This window comes from Dermacentor variabilis, chromosome 9 (assembly GCF_050947875.1).
Source record: "Dermacentor variabilis isolate Ectoservices chromosome 9, ASM5094787v1, whole genome shotgun sequence".
In the NCBI taxonomy this organism is placed as follows: domain Eukaryota; kingdom Metazoa; phylum Arthropoda; class Arachnida; order Ixodida; family Ixodidae; genus Dermacentor; species Dermacentor variabilis.
In genome coordinates this window covers 91,630,242-91,649,144 of record NC_134576.1, presented here as the reverse complement: position 1 = coordinate 91,649,144, position 18,903 = coordinate 91,630,242, and the positions used below count along the sequence as shown (strand labels likewise).

Here is an 18,903-nt window from a genome sequence, read left to right as displayed (position 1 = left end):
AAGGGCATGCGCGTTATCAGCATGATACCATTCCCGACAGGAAAGTAGTGGGCGCGGCGTTTTCAAGAAAGGAAACGCATCAATTGAGGCAGATAACGATTATCGTTGTGTGGCAGAAGTGGCACGCCAAAGGGTGTAAACTGTTCTTAGATTGTATAGATGACGATTATAGTTGTGTGGCAGAGACACACCCCAAAGAGCGTAACTTTGCTTACACTCTTCACTTTTAGAAAACTTTACACCCTTTGGGGCTTATCTTGTCCCACAACAACACTCTAAAAGGTTTACGCCCTTTGGGGTGTATATCTGCCACACAACGATAATCGTCATCTGCCTTGCTTGCGTTTCCTTTCTTGAAAACGCCGCGCCCGCTTCTTTCCTGCCGGGAATGCTACACTCTATCACTCTTAGGCAAAGTTACACCCTTTGGCTTGCTCCTTAATTTATGCCACACAATAATCGTTATCTGCCTTGATGCGTTTCCTTTCTTTAACGCTGCGAGCCCGGAACTTTCCAGTAACGAACGGCACGCGCGTTATCAGAAGGGGCACTCCGAAGGGTGTAAACTGTTCTATGCTGATAACGCGCGTGCCGTTCGTTACTGGAAAGTACCGGGCTCGCAGCGTTAAAGAAAGGAAACGCATCAAGGCAGATAACGATTGTTGTCGTGCGGCAGAAGGGGCAAGCCAAAGGGTGTAACTTTGCCTAAGAGTGTAAGAACAGTTTACACCCTTAATTTGGCGTGCCCCTTCTGCCACACAACGATAATCGTCATCTGCCTTGATGCGTTTCTTCCGGGCTCGCAGCGTTAAAGAAAGGAAACGCATCAAGGCAGATGACGATTATCTTTGTGTGGCAGAAGGGGCACGCCAAATTAAGGGTGTAAACTGTTCTTACACTCTTAGGCAAAGTTACACCCTTTGGCTTGCCCCTTCTGCCACAACAATAATCGTTATCTGCCTTGATGCGTTTCCTTTCTTTAACGCTGCGAGCCCGGAACTTTCCAGTAACGAACGGCACGCGCGTTATCAGAAGGGGCACTCCAAAGGGTGTAAACTGTTCTATGCTGATAACGCGCGTGCCGTTCGTTACTGAAAAGTTCCGGGCTCGCAGCGTTAAAGAAAGGAAACGCATCAAGGCATATATGACGATTATTGTTGTGTGGCAGAAGGGGCACGCCAAAGGGTGTAAACTGTTCTTACACTCTTAAAACGGTTGCACCCTTTGGGGTGCATATTTGTCCCACAACGATAATCGTCATCTGCCTAGCTTGCGTTTCCTTTCTTGAAAACTCGGCGCTCGCTACTTTACTGTCGAGAATGCTGCGTCACACTGATAACGCGCGTGCCGTTCGTGACTGGGAAGTACCGGGCTCGCAGCGTTAAAGAAAGGAAACGCGGGCAAGACTGATGACGATTATCGTTGTGGGACAAGATAAGCCCCAAAGGGTGTAAATTTTTCTAAGAGTGTGCCTTGCTTGCGTTTCCTTTCCTGAAAACTCGGCGATCGCTACTTTCCTGTCGAGAATGCTGCGTCACACTGATAACGCGGCGTCGTTCGTGACTGGGAAGTACCGGGCTCGCCGCGTTAAGCCCAGACCACACGTACGCTTGCGGACGCGCGCAAGCTCGCGTTCACGCGCCTACGCATGCGCACACGGTGTGGCATGGCTCGTACGCGTCGAAACGCGGCGTAATCTCCGGGAACAGCTCCTCTCTGTTATCGCGCGCTTGGGTTGCCTCGCGTCGGCGCGCCTGGCTACGCAGCTACGGCGCGGAGCGTTCAACTCTCAGTGAAGCAGATTTATATCGTGCAAGAATGTGATTCTTCCTTCCTTCTTGCACTGATCCAACAGCTATAAAAATATAACAATTACGTTTATAAATATTGAAGCATCTTGAAACGCTGTCAGTAACAAAGTACGAAGCGGCGCCTGCCGAGGCGTCTGTGAGTGAGCCCAGTGAACGCGCGCTGTCGCGCGTCTTTGTGGATGCAAACCACCATTACTCGCGAGGCGCGGCAGGCGCTAGGCGCGCGGACGCGAGCTAGCGCGCGTCCGCAAGCGTACGTGTGGTCTCGGCATTAGAGAAAGGAAACGCGGGCAAGACGGATGACGATTATTGTTGTGGGACAAGATAAACCCCAAAGGGTGTATATTTTTCTAAGAGTGTAGAGTGTATGTCATGCTGATAACGCTCATATGCCGTTCTTTACTGGAAAGTACCGGTCTCCCCGCGTTAAAGAAAGGAAATGCGGGCAAGACAGATGACGTTTATTGTTGTGGCAATGATACGACTCAAAGGGTGTAAAAGGGTGTTTCTTCGAGTGTGGAGATGCCTGTGACCTGGTGAAGGCGTACGACGTGGTGCGCGAAGGCGGCTCGGAGCTCAAGTTGCCGCTGCTCCCGTGCCAAGGAGGCTTGTTTGAACGTAAGCCGTCCGTAAGGCGCGCATGCTTCAAGGTCTAACAAAGTTATTGTACTACACATGCATATATATTAATTGTGCTGTGCGCATCGTGCTGCAGAAAAAAAAAGTTTCGTGTTTTCATTTTTTTTTTCGAGGATCTACAAAGCTCAATCAGGACATACTATACTCCGGTACATGGGACACTTTCACTCGTAATAAGCCCGATTGGGATCGAATTTCGCGATTGTTATTGACTCGATCCCTTTCAGAGCCTGTACAAGAAAGCCGATCGCGAATAAGAAATTTGATACCGGCTGGGCTCGGTCACGATCAAAAGTGCTCGTGTGGCTGGGTTATTAGAGGTGCTCACGCAACATTTACACTTAGTTCATTTTTCTAAACGAATGGGCTTTACGGACGCTGTTTCGGAATTATATTCGAAATTACCGCGCCTGGTACATAGTTTTCAGCATGGAGCGAACAAGGTGTTCTGGTCAGTCAATTAACCCCACTACGCCTCTAAACGAAGAGCTACACGGCGCGAAGGGCGCGGATTTTGTCCATGACTTTAGTTGCATATCACGTGACGCACGCCAGCATGGCCACCAGCCGTGTGCGCTTATCGTCCTTTCGAAGTTGTGCGGACAGTGTGGTTGTGCGTGAGCAGTTTTTCCACCTTGTGCGCTTCTGGACCTAGTGATTCTGCTCGCGGTGGTGTCTTTATTATTCCCAGTGGTTTGTGTTGCTTAACGTGCAAGCCTAGAAGAACGTCGTCAAGGGAGAATCGTTCACACCTACTTGTTTTGCCGCCGTTGCGTGTGTGGTGGTGGTGTTTGTGCTTGAGTGTTTGGCTTGTTTGGCGCGCTAGGCGTTCTCTACAATTGCTTTGGGGGCCGCCTTCGGTAAGTATGCATGTACCTTTCACACTACTTTGCAAATAGCTGCGGCCAGACTTCTCAAGAGCGCCTGGCGATAGGTACAGAACCTCACGTCTTCTTGCTTTCGACGATCACTTCGGCCGGCACCCTCCAAGGAGAGCTCCCCACCGTTATGTATTTTCAGAAAGCGGCAGTAAAAGGGAAGGACCGCGATGGAAAGAAAGTAGAATTAATCAATTTAAAATCGAGTGGCGTGGAACCACGATCCTCGTTGGTTCGCGGACTCGCTGTTATCCTGTTGCTTATCGCGATATGTGCTTGCGTTTGCAACGAGGGCCTGATAAGAAGAGCCGCCGTGGCCTTTGGCGTCGGCGATTTGGTCGCCGGAGCAAGTTCACTTGAGTAGCATTCGCGGTAGGCGCCAATGTCAGGGCTGTTCTGCGCTTGTGGACTTAGATCGCAGCAGCCCGGTGCACAGAGTTTGACAGACGCTTCGATCCATCCGAATAAACGTAGCACTGTGCTTTCACTTGCACAGGTTTGAACAGCGCACCGTTTCTTGTTTTGTCTGTTGTGCGACGTTCACCGCTGCTATCTCGGAGCGTTTCGTGAGTGACACGGAAACGCAGACATTACCCTAAGAGCGAGCTGTCGCTTTGCAGAGAGAGTTACTATGCACGTGGCAGCCTTTCTCGACACAACGAGAGATCCGCAGCTAATGCACCGGTCAGTTTTGTCAAACTGGCTTGCGCTTTCTGCTCTGCTTGTCAGCACCAGACAAAAACGTGCGTTGCCAACCGAACAGAATCTGTTTTTGTATCGTTTCAACATGTAAGTAGAAATAACACTAGGAGGTCCCATAATTTGAGACGGAATCGGGATTTCCTTTGGAACAGGTTTGCAAAGTTGGAACGCACAGCAAGAAATGCCATGTTCTGTCATTTGCTTTCAGTACAACGAAGCCATGTGCTCGCATCTGGATGCCACTGTCATCTGCCTTCGGAAGCTGTTGCATGCTCCTTGCCTCCTTCAACTGCTTTGTTGCAAAAATACAAAACAATGTAGAATAATGCTTACTATAAACAGACAGTATTTATTAAGGGAAGTCTGATAGTTTAAAACTTCTGCCATTGCAGGTATTCGTAACTGGTTATGACACCATCCGAATTTTTCTCTAGCCCAGTGCAAGGTACTGGATGACGAAATTTCAGTATCAGTGGAAGTGACAGTCTTCATTTATGGGAGACTGTGTGTGCTGTATTGTAATTTTGTTTCACACTTGTGACGTCACAGCTGATGGAAATAAGTATACTTCTCTGGACTAGTACAATGTAGCGATTCCTTTTGCCAGATTCTATGACTTTGGCCATTCGTCGTGACTATGCAAGTGGAGTGCGGCTCGCACCACTGACGAAGCGCAAGAGCGATACGAATTGGAATAGAATCGCTGTATTATACCAGCCCTGATTATGCCATATTCTATCGTTCGCATCTGTGGTGATGATAGGAAAAATTAAAACGCATTGTGCGTGGTGGTGTCAATGGCTTTGCTGACTAGTGATTTTCTTTCTTTTCTCATGTCTGCGGGAGTTAACTCCTAGCTCTCTCAGAAGTAAATTCATTCATTTCTTTAATATTCTTAGCTCATTACATATTGTTTTGCACCTAGAGACTATGTGCCTGAAGGGGCTCTTAAACAAGAGTACCAGGTTTAGCAGGATGGGTAAATTGCAGTAATCGAATTTCAGAGTGTCAGTCTTACCATGACCTGCCGCAGTGGCTTACTGGCTGCGGTGTTCTGCTGCCTAGAACAAGGTCTTGGGTTTGATTCCCGGCATCTGCAGTGGCCACATTTAGAGAAGGTGTGTAATGCGAAATCACTCGTGTACTTAGATTGATGTGCACGTTAAAAGAAACCCATGTGGTCACAATTATTCTGGATCTCCCCCACTACAGCAACCCCCGTAATCCACTGTGCAGCTTTAGGGTGTTAAACCCTACAATCTTCATTTTAGTCATATTGCAAGCAAAGTTTCGGTGTGTCAGAAAAGAGGCAAAGTCAAACGGCGGGATTGAAGTTCTTGTGCTACTGTGTGATGGCATGTGGTTTGGACAACACCTGCCTGGTTGACACTTTATCAATAAACAAAGACTACACATCTTTCTAGAGGAATGAAACTCTCAAGTTTGCAGGTTTTAGAACATTTATTGAACTCAAAAGGCCCAAACAAGAAAGAATATTTTGTTTGAAGTCTGTGATGTACTAACATACAGGCACTGCAAGTCACCAGCACTGCATACTCCTAAGGGGACACTAAAGAGAAAGTTTAAATCAGTTTAGACGAATAAAATATCCTTTCAAGACTTTGTCTGCATTAATTTCCCAGTGAGAGGATAATTACTAGAAGAGAATATGAAGGTGCCAAACTTTCATTTTCTACATTTCTCGCCCAAGCCTCAATGCTAATATATCAGTGTGATGTTGCAGATTTCAATGCATTTTCACGCATCTGGTACTTGCAGCCCCTGTATCATGTCCAGAAACTTGTTTGGTTCAATTTATGACTACTTCAGTGTAGTTCGTCTTTATGATTAAGAGAACTAAGCCTAAGCAGATGCCATCAAAGTCATCATGGCTGGCTAGTGTGGTAACCTTAAGGCTGCGTAGGTGGCGTTGCCACCTATCTTTTGTTATTGCATCTTTTCTAGCTCCCCAAACCCTTACTCATGGTAAGGGTGGCTTTCTTGGTATTCTAGAATGGTAATTTACTAATGCAAGTCAATCTTTTCCTTTAAATGCAGCTGTGACCCATTGCACCCTTTTCCAGCTGCAGGTAGCAAGCAAAGGGCACATTTAGATAAGACCACATAGAGGCAACCACATATTGTGACGGTATGATCTCTGTTCTTGATAGCACTGTTCCTTCATGCTTGCTTATCTCATTTGCACGATGGTGCACAAATTTAGTACCAGCAGCTAGAGAAGATGGAAATAGTGTGATAACATGCGACAAAGGGAAAAACGAAGAGAACTGTGCAGAGGGAGAGAACACGATGGAAAGAGAGGTGGTGGCTCATCACCTATATCTAGTAAATGCATTGTAGGACAAACAAGTGGTTGTTTCTTCCCATTTTCTGAGCCTTTTCAGTCTGTGCATTCTTTGAAACTTGTAAGGAAGCAGCTTGAGGGCCACGCGTATGACTCTTTGTCATTGTCGTCTCTCATCAAGTTCCAAGACCTTCTTTCTTGTGCTCCTTCCGTGTTGGTGTCACATTCTCTTAGTGTGGCCCCCCTCACTAGGTTTGGGCATTGCAAACATAAAACATGTTGTGGTGCATGAAACATGCAGTGACAGTCGTACAAAGTATGACACCAAGGTGTGCTGCAGCAACAGTTGAAAGTTCAAGTCGTCGTTCTCTTCGCCTCGGAGGAGCCACTTCGGTCGTCATGCGTTGTGGTGCTTCCACATTGGGCACATTTCCTGTAGCGTGCAAACACTCAGCATCAGTGAGACAAACTCGAGGGTTTCCTCTGTGACAGGATGATGATGATGCTGAGGGAGGGCCAGCTGCTGTGCTCTGTTTTGTGCTTGAGGAAATGCTGGTTAATATTGAGGGAGATTATTAGGGATTTTGATCATGTCAGTAACCTCAGAGAGAGAGTGTGTCTAGCCTTAACAAGCAACAAGAATTGTGAACTTTTGTCAAATAGACACATGGCATTCTTTAAAAAATTGTGGGTATGCAGGATGCTCAACCCGCACATTGTAAAATGCCTACAAACTCTTGTAAAACACTGATGTAGAAGTTGTGAAACCAAGAGAGATTAATGTACAGGCAAAAGGTGTCATTAATGAAGGCAAACTCTCTATCTTGACAGTGTCAAACAACTGTGTTGTGCATCCTGCACTTTTTTCTGTTGTCTACAATTACATGTCTTGAAGACAGAAATGAAACTCGTTTTGAACAAGCTCCTGAAAAGCTGCTCATTTTATTACACTACATTTAGTTTGATGGTTAATGAACTTGACCGCTGTCAGTAAAGTTTTTTTCTCTCTTGTTACAGTGGTGGTATCAAGTGTTGGCTACATCAGAAGAACCATTGAACACTCAGTAGAAAGACTGGTCACCATTATTCCTTGTGACTGCTGTAGTTGCTGATTTGTTATGAAGGCTTGTGTATGTATGGCAGACCAATACTGACAAGAAAAAGATGCTGTTTGTGCAACAGCTAAGCGTTGTGTTTTTACATTTGCACTACATCTATGATCCTGGTATCTTGTATTTGTGTTCTGTGACCAGTGACTCTTGCACCCAGAAGTGTGCATTCACAATAGTTACTGCAGCGCTTGTGCACCGTCTATTTTTATGGTAACAGTTGTCATCAAGCAGTCTCGATAAAATGGCCATTGTGTAAAATTTGGATGTGGCTTCTGGCTCTTAGCAAATGTGAAAGTTTCAGGATGTGTTTCCCATTCTTTAGGTGTCTAGCAATGCCATGTAGGAAGATAACAATGTAATACATTGATCAAGCATGCAGACAAGATTGAAAAATATGAAAGCATGCTTTTTACCAACATTTGTACATAAACGTATTTTGTGGTAAAATTAAACCTACACTAAAGAAGACGAATTGAGGGCCTCATTTTGTTACAATGCTTTCTTTATTGCTTTTGCCATTTGTATTTGATTTGTCTGATGCTATTATTTCTAGAATGAGACACTCGTGTGCACTGGAGTGTAACAAAGTGAATCTAATTGAAGTAAAACAGTTATTGCCAAACACAACCTTAGAATACCAAAACTATGTGACCATTCTTCAGGCACTGGGATATGGTATAGTGTCCTTGATTAGAAATTAAAGAAGCTCTTTGCATTCTTAGTGTTCGTATGTCTGCATTTCATGTGGCTGTTTCAGTGCATCATCTGTCACCTTGTGCACGTGCGAGCTGACACAGAACAAAAATCTTGTAAGGGACGCTAGGGAGAAACACTACATCAGTTTAGGCTGTTCAAGGCACACTAAAGGCAAATATGAAGTCAAGCTAAAGTGATAGATTAGTGCTTGAGAATCTCTAAGGCGTCAATATTATCGCCAACAGGGCCTTAGTAGTAGAGAAACTGAGGTAAATGCAGGACATGATTAGAGTCTCCTCGGGACATTCAAGCACTTGCCCGATGATGAAAGCACTCCTCAGTTAAATTCTGTCACTAGCACTGAACCACTCGTTGCAAAAGACATTATTGTATTGTAAGACGAAATAAGATGCTGCCTATCCAGTTCTATTTCATTTTTATAAAAAAATAACTCGTTGAAATTACCCTGGAAAATGACGCAGGCGGTCGAAAGGTTTCGTTTGTGCTCGACTCTGTGCAGCCCATGCTTTCGCGTTTCAGCAGTTTCGTTATCACATAGTGCTGTGCTGGTTTTGCTGGCTTGCGAAACTTGCGCGAACTCCAAGTGGCAGAGAATTCAACTTCCATGTTATGTTGCGGGATGCATGAACGGTCTACGCCACTTGACCAAAAAGCAGCTGCGGCGGCAAATCTACCGCTCTGTCATGGCTCGGTGCCGCCATCTGTCGGGCCCCGTTTTACTCACCGAAGGCAGCAAAGGGTGGCGATGGCATATGCAGTGTCACCCAGTGGCGTAGCAAAGGGGGGGGGGGGGGGATAATGGCAACCTGCTGTTCATGATCTGAGAATGCCTGCCAAATGCACCCCAGCCCACCCTTATTCTTCTGATTATTTCAGTTTCATGATCCGGTTTCATAGTCACTACCTGCCCTAATAGATGTATTTCCTTACCACTTCCAGTGCCTCGCTACCTATTGTAAACTGGTGTTCTCTTCCGAGACTGTTAAACATTGTTTTAGTTTTCTGCAGATTAATTTTAGACCCACCCTTCTGTTTAGCCTCTCCAGGTCAGTGAGCATGCATTGCAATTGGTCCCCTGAGTTACTAAGCAAGGCAATATCATCAGCGAATCGCAAGTTACTAAGGTATTCTCCATTAACTCTTACCCCAATTCTTCCCAATCCAAGTCTCTGAATACCTCCTGTAAATATGCTGTGAATAGCATTGGAGAGATAGTATCTCCCTGCCTGACACCTTTCTTTATTGGGATTTTGTTGCTTTCTTTATGGAGGACTATGGTGGCTGTGGTGCTGCTATAGATATCTTTCAGTATTTTTACATACGGGTCGTCTACACCCTGATTCCGTAATGCTTCCATAACTGCTGAGGTTTCGACTGAATCAAATACTTTCTCGTAATCAATGAAAGCTATATATAAGGGTTGGTTATATTCTGCATATTTCTCTATCACCTGATTGATAGTGTGAATATGGTCTATTGTTGAGTAGCCTTTACGGAATCCTGCCTGGTCCTTTGGTTGACAGAAGTCTAAAGTGTTCCTGATTCTATTTGCGATTACCTTAGTAAATACTTTGTAGGCAACGGACAGTAAGCTGATCGGTCTATAATTTTTCAAGTGTTTGGCGTCCCCTTTCTTATGGATTAGGATTATGTTGGCGTTCTTCCAAGATTCCGGTACGTTCGAGGTCATGAGGCATTGTGTATATAGGGTGGCCAGTCTTTCCAGGACAATGTTCCCACCATCCTTCAACAAATCTGCTGTTACCTGAGCCTCCCCAGTTGCCTTCCCCCTTTGCATAGCTGCCAATGTTTTCTTTACTTCTTCCGACGTTACTTGTGGGAATTCAAATTCCTCTAGACTATTCTCTCTTCCATTATCGTTGTGGGTGCCACTGGTACTGTATAAATCTCTGTAATACAAACTCCTCAGCCACTTGAACTATCTTTAACTATCTTGAACCCTTTAAAGTATTGGTCTGAAATTCTATATTTGTTAATTTATCGTTAACAGGTTGGTTCTTAAAAAAGTTAAGCTTAGGTTAATGCCCCATTTCAAATATTTTGCACCAGAACCCAAGTGCTCCTAGGCTAGTGGGTTGCCACAGCTTTCAATGTGAATTTTTCATATTTGTGCAATTGTGGGTCAGTAAAAGCTTTTGAAATTTGCTTAGTTCGGCCCTTGGCTTTTCTAAAAGGCAATGTAGTCCATCTTTACAGATAAAACAATATGTGACTTCATAATAAGTAGCTAGTGCGGGAACTTCTAGGTGGCGGCACCACCCGTTTTTCCTCTTCGTGTCTTTTGTAGCATGCCACTTCTCATGATAAGACTAGATCTAAGCAATTGTGGGAGGGAAATTTACCATAATACAGCTCAAGTTATTTTTCTCTTTAATCTTTTAATAGTGGCACACAGGCAGAACTAGCAGAGAGTTTGCACTACTTTACTTTAAGCTTGTTGAATACATTCCTTAATTTATACAAATATAAAGTGGTTGTTGTACTAACCAGCCTGCATGTTAAACATTTAATTTCTGCTTGCTTTATTTGGTGTCCAGTCTTTCCAATTCACAAGATGACTTGTTGATGGGATGTAAAAATTTTATGTGAAGCGAGAGGTTTTAACATTTGTTGTCACTTCAGCCTTTATAGTATTGTATGCCTTGCATGCATAAAAATAGCCAAAGGATGTGTACGTGTGAACAAAAAATTTGTGTAATGGTTGTAGTGCGAGTTGTACATGTGGTTGGAGCCTTTCCAAATAAGTCACATATTGCTTATTTCGTTTGGCAAGTACACTGCCTTGCTGTGTTATGTGAACTATCTTTGTGTCTCAAATCTTCAAGCTGGTTGGGGCAATTTCGGTATTACTTGATCACTAAAGCTCTAATTTTAGTGTTTTCAAATTGCAATGCTCAGGGTGTAGTGGCATGTATGGATTTTCTTCTTGCTAATCACTAAACCTGCTGTGTTGTTGCTGTTGTGTGCCATGTTGGCAACTTACCAATGTGCATTGATGTACAAACGGACATTGCTTTTGAGCAGCGGCTTATGTAACGTTGGGAATGTTGTTTGAATTGTGATGTAGCAATAACAAAATGTTGTATTCTGTAAGGTTCTCTTCTTTCACATTCATGTATTTTTTCTGGTGATACTCTTTGTTACGTAGTAACAGCAAACAGCAGTTTTTTAAAAAGTCTGTAGCATGTTAAATTATTATTTGCTATAGCCTTCTTGTTTACGTGAAACTGACAGGTGTGGGTTGAGAAAGCTGTCAAGGTCCTCTAAGGTCGCCCTGCTTGACCCCTGCCCAGGTTTATGTGAAGCTGGCGTTACTGAGACCGCAGTACAGGCTTGCATGGAAGTGGACCATGTGGATGACAGGCTAGTCTTGAAATTTGTAATATGCTTCTGCAAACTTGAAGGCCACACTGTGAACAGAAAAAATTAGTTTCTCTCTTCTTGCTGCAGATCGATTGACAGCAAATTGATTTGACCTGCCTCGAGCACTCACGCAGTCCAATCTGCTAGTGTTAATGCATAAACGTTACAGCTGGTTTCTGGCACAACGAAGCAGCTCAACCCATCCCCGTCGAGTTTGTGTAAACGCCCCTAACTTTAGGCAGCCCTTGGCAAGAAGCAAGTTGCGGTGGATTAAGTTGCCAACTGTCTGGCGGTTCTCTTTCTCCCGCAGAAGTCATGAGCCAAGTGCAGATGGCTCGTGCAGCTGCTGTTGCCGTCGCGTCGTGTCCCGACGCCCGTGACTGCCCCATGTGCGACTATGTGGCCACAGCAAGGTCATCACTGATCATCCACATGCGCAAGCACACTGGAGAGCGGCCCTATCGCTGCCACCTGTGCCCTGCCGCGTTTGCCAAGAGCAGTGACCGCAGCCGCCACTTTCGCACCCACCAGTTGCACAAGCCCTTTAACTGTGGCAGTTGTGGCAAGTCGTTTGCACAGAGGGTAACGCTGCTCTCGCATCGCTGTCTTCTAACTGGCAGCACAGGCTTTAAGGGCCAGTGCCATAAATGTTTGAAAATGTTTGCCAGTGCCGCTCTACTAAAGGAACACACTCGTGAGTGTGGAAGTGCTGCAGCAGGGCCTTGTTTAGACTAGCCAATGGATAGGCGATATAGGAGGGCCATGTAGGAATGGCAATACCTTCTGTCTAGCGATAGGAGAGGTGATGTATGAAAAATATGAACCTTCGTGGTGAACGAGTTCTGAAATGGTGAGATGAAAGAACAAGAGCATAATTCGAACACTATCTAGTTGGCTATAAGTACCATGCATTAATGATTAACGAGTCAAAAACAGTCGGTATGAATTGCACAGGGGGATAGGCTAGTCAGTTTGCGTTTAACGTGACTAACAGAGGGGACAACAGGACAAGTGAACAACAGTGAGTGCCAGTGCACCTGTGTCGTCTGCACTACTTGCCATATTGAGGTGGCATGAAGAAACCCTCAAGAGAAAAGTATATAATAGCTGTGTCTTACCAGTACTCACCTACGGGGCAGAAACCTGGAGGCTTACGAAAAGGGTTCTACTCAAATTGAGGACGACACAACGAGCTATGGAAAGAAGAATGATAGGTGTAACGTTAAGGGATAAGAAAAGAGCAGATTGGGTGAGGGAACAAACGCGAGTTAATGACATCTTAGTTGAAATCAAGAAAAAGAAATGGGCATGGGCAGGACATGTAATGAGGAGGGAAGATAACCGATGGTCATTAAGGGTTACGGACTGGATCCCAAGGGAAGGGAAGCGTAGCAGGGGGCGGCAGAAAGTTAGGTGGGCGGATGAGATTAAGAAGTTTGCAGGGACGGCATGGCCACAATTAGTACATGACCGGGGTTGTTGGAGAACTATGGGAGAGGCCTTTGCCCTGCAGTGGGCGTAACCAGGCTGATGATGATGATGATAATGATGATGATGATGATGAAGAAGAAACCAAGACCAGGGAAAAAGAAAAAGATCCTGCACTTTCTTTTCTCATCCCCGGTCTCCATTTATGCATGTATATATTGCATGTCTATTTTACAGTACTTACGTACATCTATTGCTTGTTGAAACCGATAGGTGTGGTGTTAAACAGGAAGAAAACAGGAAATGCCAGAACATGTAATGACAAAGCATGTAATGCAGCAGTGTTTGCATTGTCAGCTACGCCATGGGTGTTCCTATTTAAAGGGACACTTCAGGCAAATAGTTCATCCATCCATACTGTTGGGTTACCCTTCTGGAATCAGCAAAATATGGTTTTACGTGAAGAGGTGACAGTTGCCAAGAAAATCTTGACTGGAGGAGGCTGGACAGTTTTCCGCAATTGAGGTTACCTGCACCAAAAGGGCTTATTAATATTGTAGCTGTTCTAGAGATCATGGAGGTCATGCTTTGCCAAGGTACCACTCCTTGTATTGAGTCATTGGCTTGCACGGAGAGTTCACCACACTGCTGCATAAAGCACTGACAGAGTGGTGTAAAGAGGTAGCACTTGAGAGTCTTCTAGGAAAACCCACTAAGTGTCACCAGATTGTATTCTATTCCATGCTAAAGTGCAATGTAAATAACTTTCCTGTTGCCAGAGGTTGGCTGCTATTTGCCAGTTATAAATGTGATGTTTTTCATCAGTGAAGCTGGCTCTGTATTTTCATGGCAGCTGTACCTGTTCCATCCAACATTTGTAATTTTTGAATTTACGAGAGCTGTTTTTGGTATGACGTTCGAACACCTTGGAATGTAAATCTGTTTCTACAGCTTAGCCTAATGTTTGGTCTTCTCTTTGATGCCCACATTGACAGAAACTAGTCACTATTTCAGGCTATAATTAGAGTAGTCATATTACTATGAGAGCTTGCGGTTCTGCTCCATTTGCTGCTTGAAGCCACTATAAGAGGGAGTTTTTATGAAGTACTCTATTTGAACAGTGATGGCAGCAAGAGAGAATCATCTTGACACCAGATTCGATGATGATGAACACCTTTACTACATGCTGTTGTACTTGTAGCTGAGGTGTACTGCAGGCTCATCGCTCGCACTGCTTGTTGTAGTACCTGTGGCCTGTTGGTACCTGACCTCTGCGGACTGTTGGTACCTTGAGTAAGCACACTGCCTGGAGTTGAAGTTGTGATGCTGGCATCGGCAGAGCCAACTGTTTTGGAAAACATGTGCACTAGTCTATTTTTACAAACAGTGTTGTCAGTAAAGTGCTAAAGTTTATTTCTGTAGCAAATATTTAGTCCACTGGCACTGTATTATGATGGTGGGAAAATTCAGAAATGCTTCTGTACTTAGATACAGGTGCACATATTAAAGTACTTATGCTGGTCATAATTCACGTCAACCCACGATGGCCTTCCTTGACGCTCACTGTCCAGTTTCATGATGTTGAATCGCATCAGCTATCACTTATGCGGGACAAGTGTGTACTGGATTGTGCGGCTCGTGTTCAGCTGCTCTGAAGGAGGCTGAATACTTTTGATGATTGCGACCCTTATAAAACTTGTGCCATTCATCACATTATTCACTGATTGACCAAGTGGTACTCTGACTTTTGTGGAGTCTCCTGGTAATGTCCAAAAGTGCAATTCTTTATTTACATTTTCATTGTGCCGTCAGTAAATGGATTGCTTGTCAGTAAAGCTTCAGGCATTGCAGGCGTGTGATATGCTGCTGAAACTTGGTTTGCAACTTGCAACTTCTTTAGAGCAGTATTGGCACAGAGTCTGTGTCATTTTTATTTTCCTCCTTTATTAGGCAGCTCTAGTTGTTCGAAGCCTCACTTTCTCAAACATGCAAGGAATAAAGAATTACATAATATTTTAATGCAGCCAGTTCAAAATGCATGTCAAGCGCAGTTCAACTTCAGCCATCATGACAGCTGGCAATGATGGCGGTTAAATGGTGTTGCAAACCTTGTGACGCGTGTGCCAGTCAGCCCTTTGCAATAAACATAGGCCATACTGTGAAAGGATTGCCAAAACGGAGCCCACTTCCTGCTTCATAATGTACTTTTAGTGTTTAGCAAAGGATAAGCCTATATATTAGAAAAGTGCATAGTTTGACAGAATAAACAGATACTCGCTCATACTCGCTCACTAGTATTTTCACAGACTATGTACTTGCTCACACTTGCGTGCGCCCACACTTGTCAGCACTCGATCACATTCCTACCCATGCCCACTCATGCTAACCAACACTCATTCGCTTTCATAGTCATTTCTATTCACACATACCGGCACCGACTCTCGCTGATTGGCACTCGCTCGCATACCTAATCGTGTTCACTCACACTCGCTGACAGTCACATACGTTCATGCCCGCATCCATTCAGAATCACCGTCGCTGGCTTTCATTTGTACTTGCGTTTATGGGCACTCACTTCCATTCATATGTCCAGTCACGGCCTTCATCGCTCACTAACGCTCCCTCTCATGCCTGCAAAATAGGGGTGAGTCGAGTACAAGCCAGTGTACTCATAAGTGAGTATGCCGAACTATGACATAAGTTGAGAAGGATAGCGGTTACTGACGGGCTCAATTTTCATTGGTTACGTCCACATGAAGCCACAGAAAACACAGGCAAAATTAACATACTTTTTATTTATTTATCTAAATATGAAAATAATAGGGAAAAGGGAAATGAAAGTGGGCAGAAAGACAACTTGCTGCTGCTGGACCTAAGTTGGCATCTAAGAGGTTCATTGAAGAGCAGCACATACGCATAGACAAAAGTTAGTTCGATGGTTGTTTTCGGACCCTGTTCCCTCAGCATCGCAGCCCGATGCTTTAACCTTTAGACCATTGACTATATATATAAACGGTGACCCAAGTTGACAGGAAAATGGTTAGAGAGATGCATAGGTAGGCCCTTAAAAGTGCGTGAAGTTCACAAAGAATGCTAATCGCATTAAAAAGGTTGTAGTGCACGCTAACTGTGGTATACTTCTTGCATCGTGTCCGAAGCACTGCGCCTAAAGCATGTTCTGAACTAGTTGCTATAAAAGTTTACATAGTTATTTATTGTGTAAATCAGAAATTTATGGTTTATACCTTATTTTCATGTGGCCACTGTGAAAAGTAATGCTGGACACTAATGAAGTCACGTCTGTGTAGCAGAAATCCTTGCACTAACACCAGTAGCACCACCAGCATCATTGACACTGTGTGCTGTGAAATACAGTGATGTTCTGCTTAGCTGTGTCTCAAAGTGTGTGACAGAGGCTTTTAGAGAAAAGTAAGTTGAATGCCAATATATTTTGTAACGCATTGTGGTTCAGTGTCTTGAATCTGTTGGTTGCCTGAACATTTCTGCTAAATGGACATGACTTCACTAATACCAAGCCCTAATTACTCAGTGGCAACATGTGCTATAAAGTATATATATATTTGAACAGGTAATTACCAGTAGTTTGTTAACTGATCATCACAAAATGTGAAGCCAGTGATGTTTTCAAGCCAGTCTGCTTAAAAATACCTTCTCTGTGTTAAAACAAAAACAAATCCACAGGGTATTTCAAAAGTATGGCATTAGGGCTTCAACTCATTTATGTATATGTATGCTTCGTGCTAGCTCAGTTGGAGTTTACTTGCCATATTGTGCATGCTCTTTGCATGTACCTACAAGTCATTTGTGTGCCATGACCTGAAGCTGCTGCCTTGTTATCTTGTTTATTTTTGTGCTGCCAAAACTTTTCTCATTTGTTGTTGTTCATCCTTTGAAAGGCAGATATGGTAGCACTATTTACAGATTGAGTTAGCATATATATTATGGCATCGTTAGATGTGTGGCAGATGTCCATAATTTTCGCCTGTCTTTCTGGTATCTTTCAGAGCAAGGAATATTACAGCAGACAAAGGGTTGTCAGAAGTTTGGCTGTTTTTGTTTTTATTGAGATAATTCAATCGTTATTACTTTGCCTTGTGCAAACTAGCTGTGGTGTTTCTACTTCGTGCTTACTGCTGTTAATTTTTGCCTGGAGAGCGGTACAGTGTAGACCGGTGTTAAAAAAAGTGCATAACTAGTTGGATTAATGCCCACATAAACTTGAGCATTTTTGTATTTGTTAAAATTAGGGGCAAGGGGCTCATTTGGCTTATTTGGCATACTTGTGTGCATAGAAATATAATCTGCAAGCCTTCATGGTGTACAACCGTGTGAATTGTAACCACTGGCTTACAGCTATGTGTTCCCTTTAAAAGTGCATGATACTGTACTTCATTACTATTGAGCATTTGAAACCTTTAAAAAAACACTTCCTCTGTAGTTACTTGTGTAAGAATTTGTTTTAGGTAAGCTTCAAAATGCATTCCCTGCACATTGGCTGCTAGCTGCAGTGGCAAACAAAAATCTTTGATGCGAATGTCATGTAACTTGAAACATTAGCACTTTAGTGCATCTTCTTGCATGTTGTTTTGTCATTTGAGAAGCACACTTGTGCATGTTATTTTAGGGCAGCCATTGTTTATCATTTTATAATAAAAATGATTTCTTACTCCAAGTTCAGAAGCTCAATGTGAATTTCTTGTCACCCACCCTACTGCACTCTATGCAGTCTTATTGCTGTATCTGTGCTTTCACACAATTTCATTCCCTGCAGCTCTTGCACTGGTTGATTGAAAATAAGAACAGAATGTCCGCAATAAATAAACTGTATAGTTCATGGGTTTTAAAATAGGGCAGTGCCTGCTTGTATTCTATGGCCACTGGACTTGGGAGGATCCTGGGCCACCAGGTTTCCAATATGCAGTTTGAACATAGCAGCCTTACTTAAATGACAGTGTGGCATTTAGTTGACATGCCATTTCGAAGCTGGCACCAGGCGTCATGCTGTTAAAGGGCACATATGGTGTATAGAGGGTCGTACAAAAAAGAACATTTGGCATTTTCGGAATTCTCAGCCAAACAGCTTGTAAAGCTGGCACTGTACCATCTTATACCAATGTCACAGTGACACTTTGACTTGCAATTGAGCTCAATAATGGTTGAATTTTTTAAATCACAATTGGCTGCTTTGCACAAGCTGCATGAAGGAGACAGCCACAATCAGGCCCAATTGCAATCAAAAGTGTCTCTAATGACTGGTGTATACAGCTCACTAGCCTTGGACGATAGACAATAACTTCTTGAACACTCATTGCCACATAATTTGCACTGTATTACATACCCAGTGTCTGAAAAGCCTGCGTCATAAGGAAACTGTGTCCATAGGCCAGTACGTCACAAAACATGTAGTAGAAAAATTTTAATGATAAGTGGAGAGGTTGGCATGATACTTCAGGTGGAATGGGCAGTGAGGGAGGAAAGAGAGAGAGAGAAAATAAGAAACATACAAACATGTGCAGAACACAAAACTTAAAGAATGTTGATAACATTTTGCACCGTAAAATCAACAAAGTAGATATCATTGCTGTGGAAATGGCAAGAAACAAAATTTTGTCCGTCACCATCCTCCTGGCATCTTGTGCACATCCCATAGGACAACAATGGAGAAAGCAGCCAATTGTTTTTAAGATGCAGGTAATGGATTTTCACAGGAAAGCTGCCCTTCTTTTTTTGATGAAAGTTGCAATGTGGGCTCGTTGGTACTGTACTGTAACATGTTCTAGTAGCACAAGCAGTAACATTGACACAAGGCACGTATACACAGTGCTAACTTCCAGTAATGCAATGTTGTTTGCAGTTTGCACTATGTGTATATTTTTGGAAGTTAGCAGTGTGTGTGTGTGTATTTG

At 43.7% G+C, this 18,903-nt stretch overlaps 1 protein-coding gene across 4 annotated transcripts; it reads left to right on the top strand.

Annotated features, from left to right (window-relative positions):
• The first annotated feature begins 2,859 nt into the window (after positions 1 to 2,859).
• LOC142557124 (uncharacterized) lies at positions 2,860 to 17,667 on the top strand. Of its 4 annotated transcripts, none has more exons than XR_012822723.1 (2): positions 2,860 to 3,310; positions 7,353 to 17,667. XR_012822723.1 is itself a non-coding variant. In XM_075668758.1 (2 exons), exon 2 carries the CDS (start codon positions 11,864 to 11,866, stop codon positions 12,281 to 12,283), a length of 420 nt encoding a protein of 139 aa, XP_075524873.1. In that variant the 5' UTR covers positions 2,893 to 3,310; positions 11,859 to 11,863; the 3' UTR covers positions 12,284 to 17,667. The 4 variants fall into 4 exon arrangements, 1 of the variants encoding a protein (XP_075524873.1); XR_012822722.1 differs by having other exon boundaries at positions 6,089 to 17,667; XR_012822721.1 differs by having other exon boundaries at positions 2,860 to 6,179.
• The last annotated feature ends 1,236 nt before the right edge of the window (positions 17,668 to 18,903 follow it).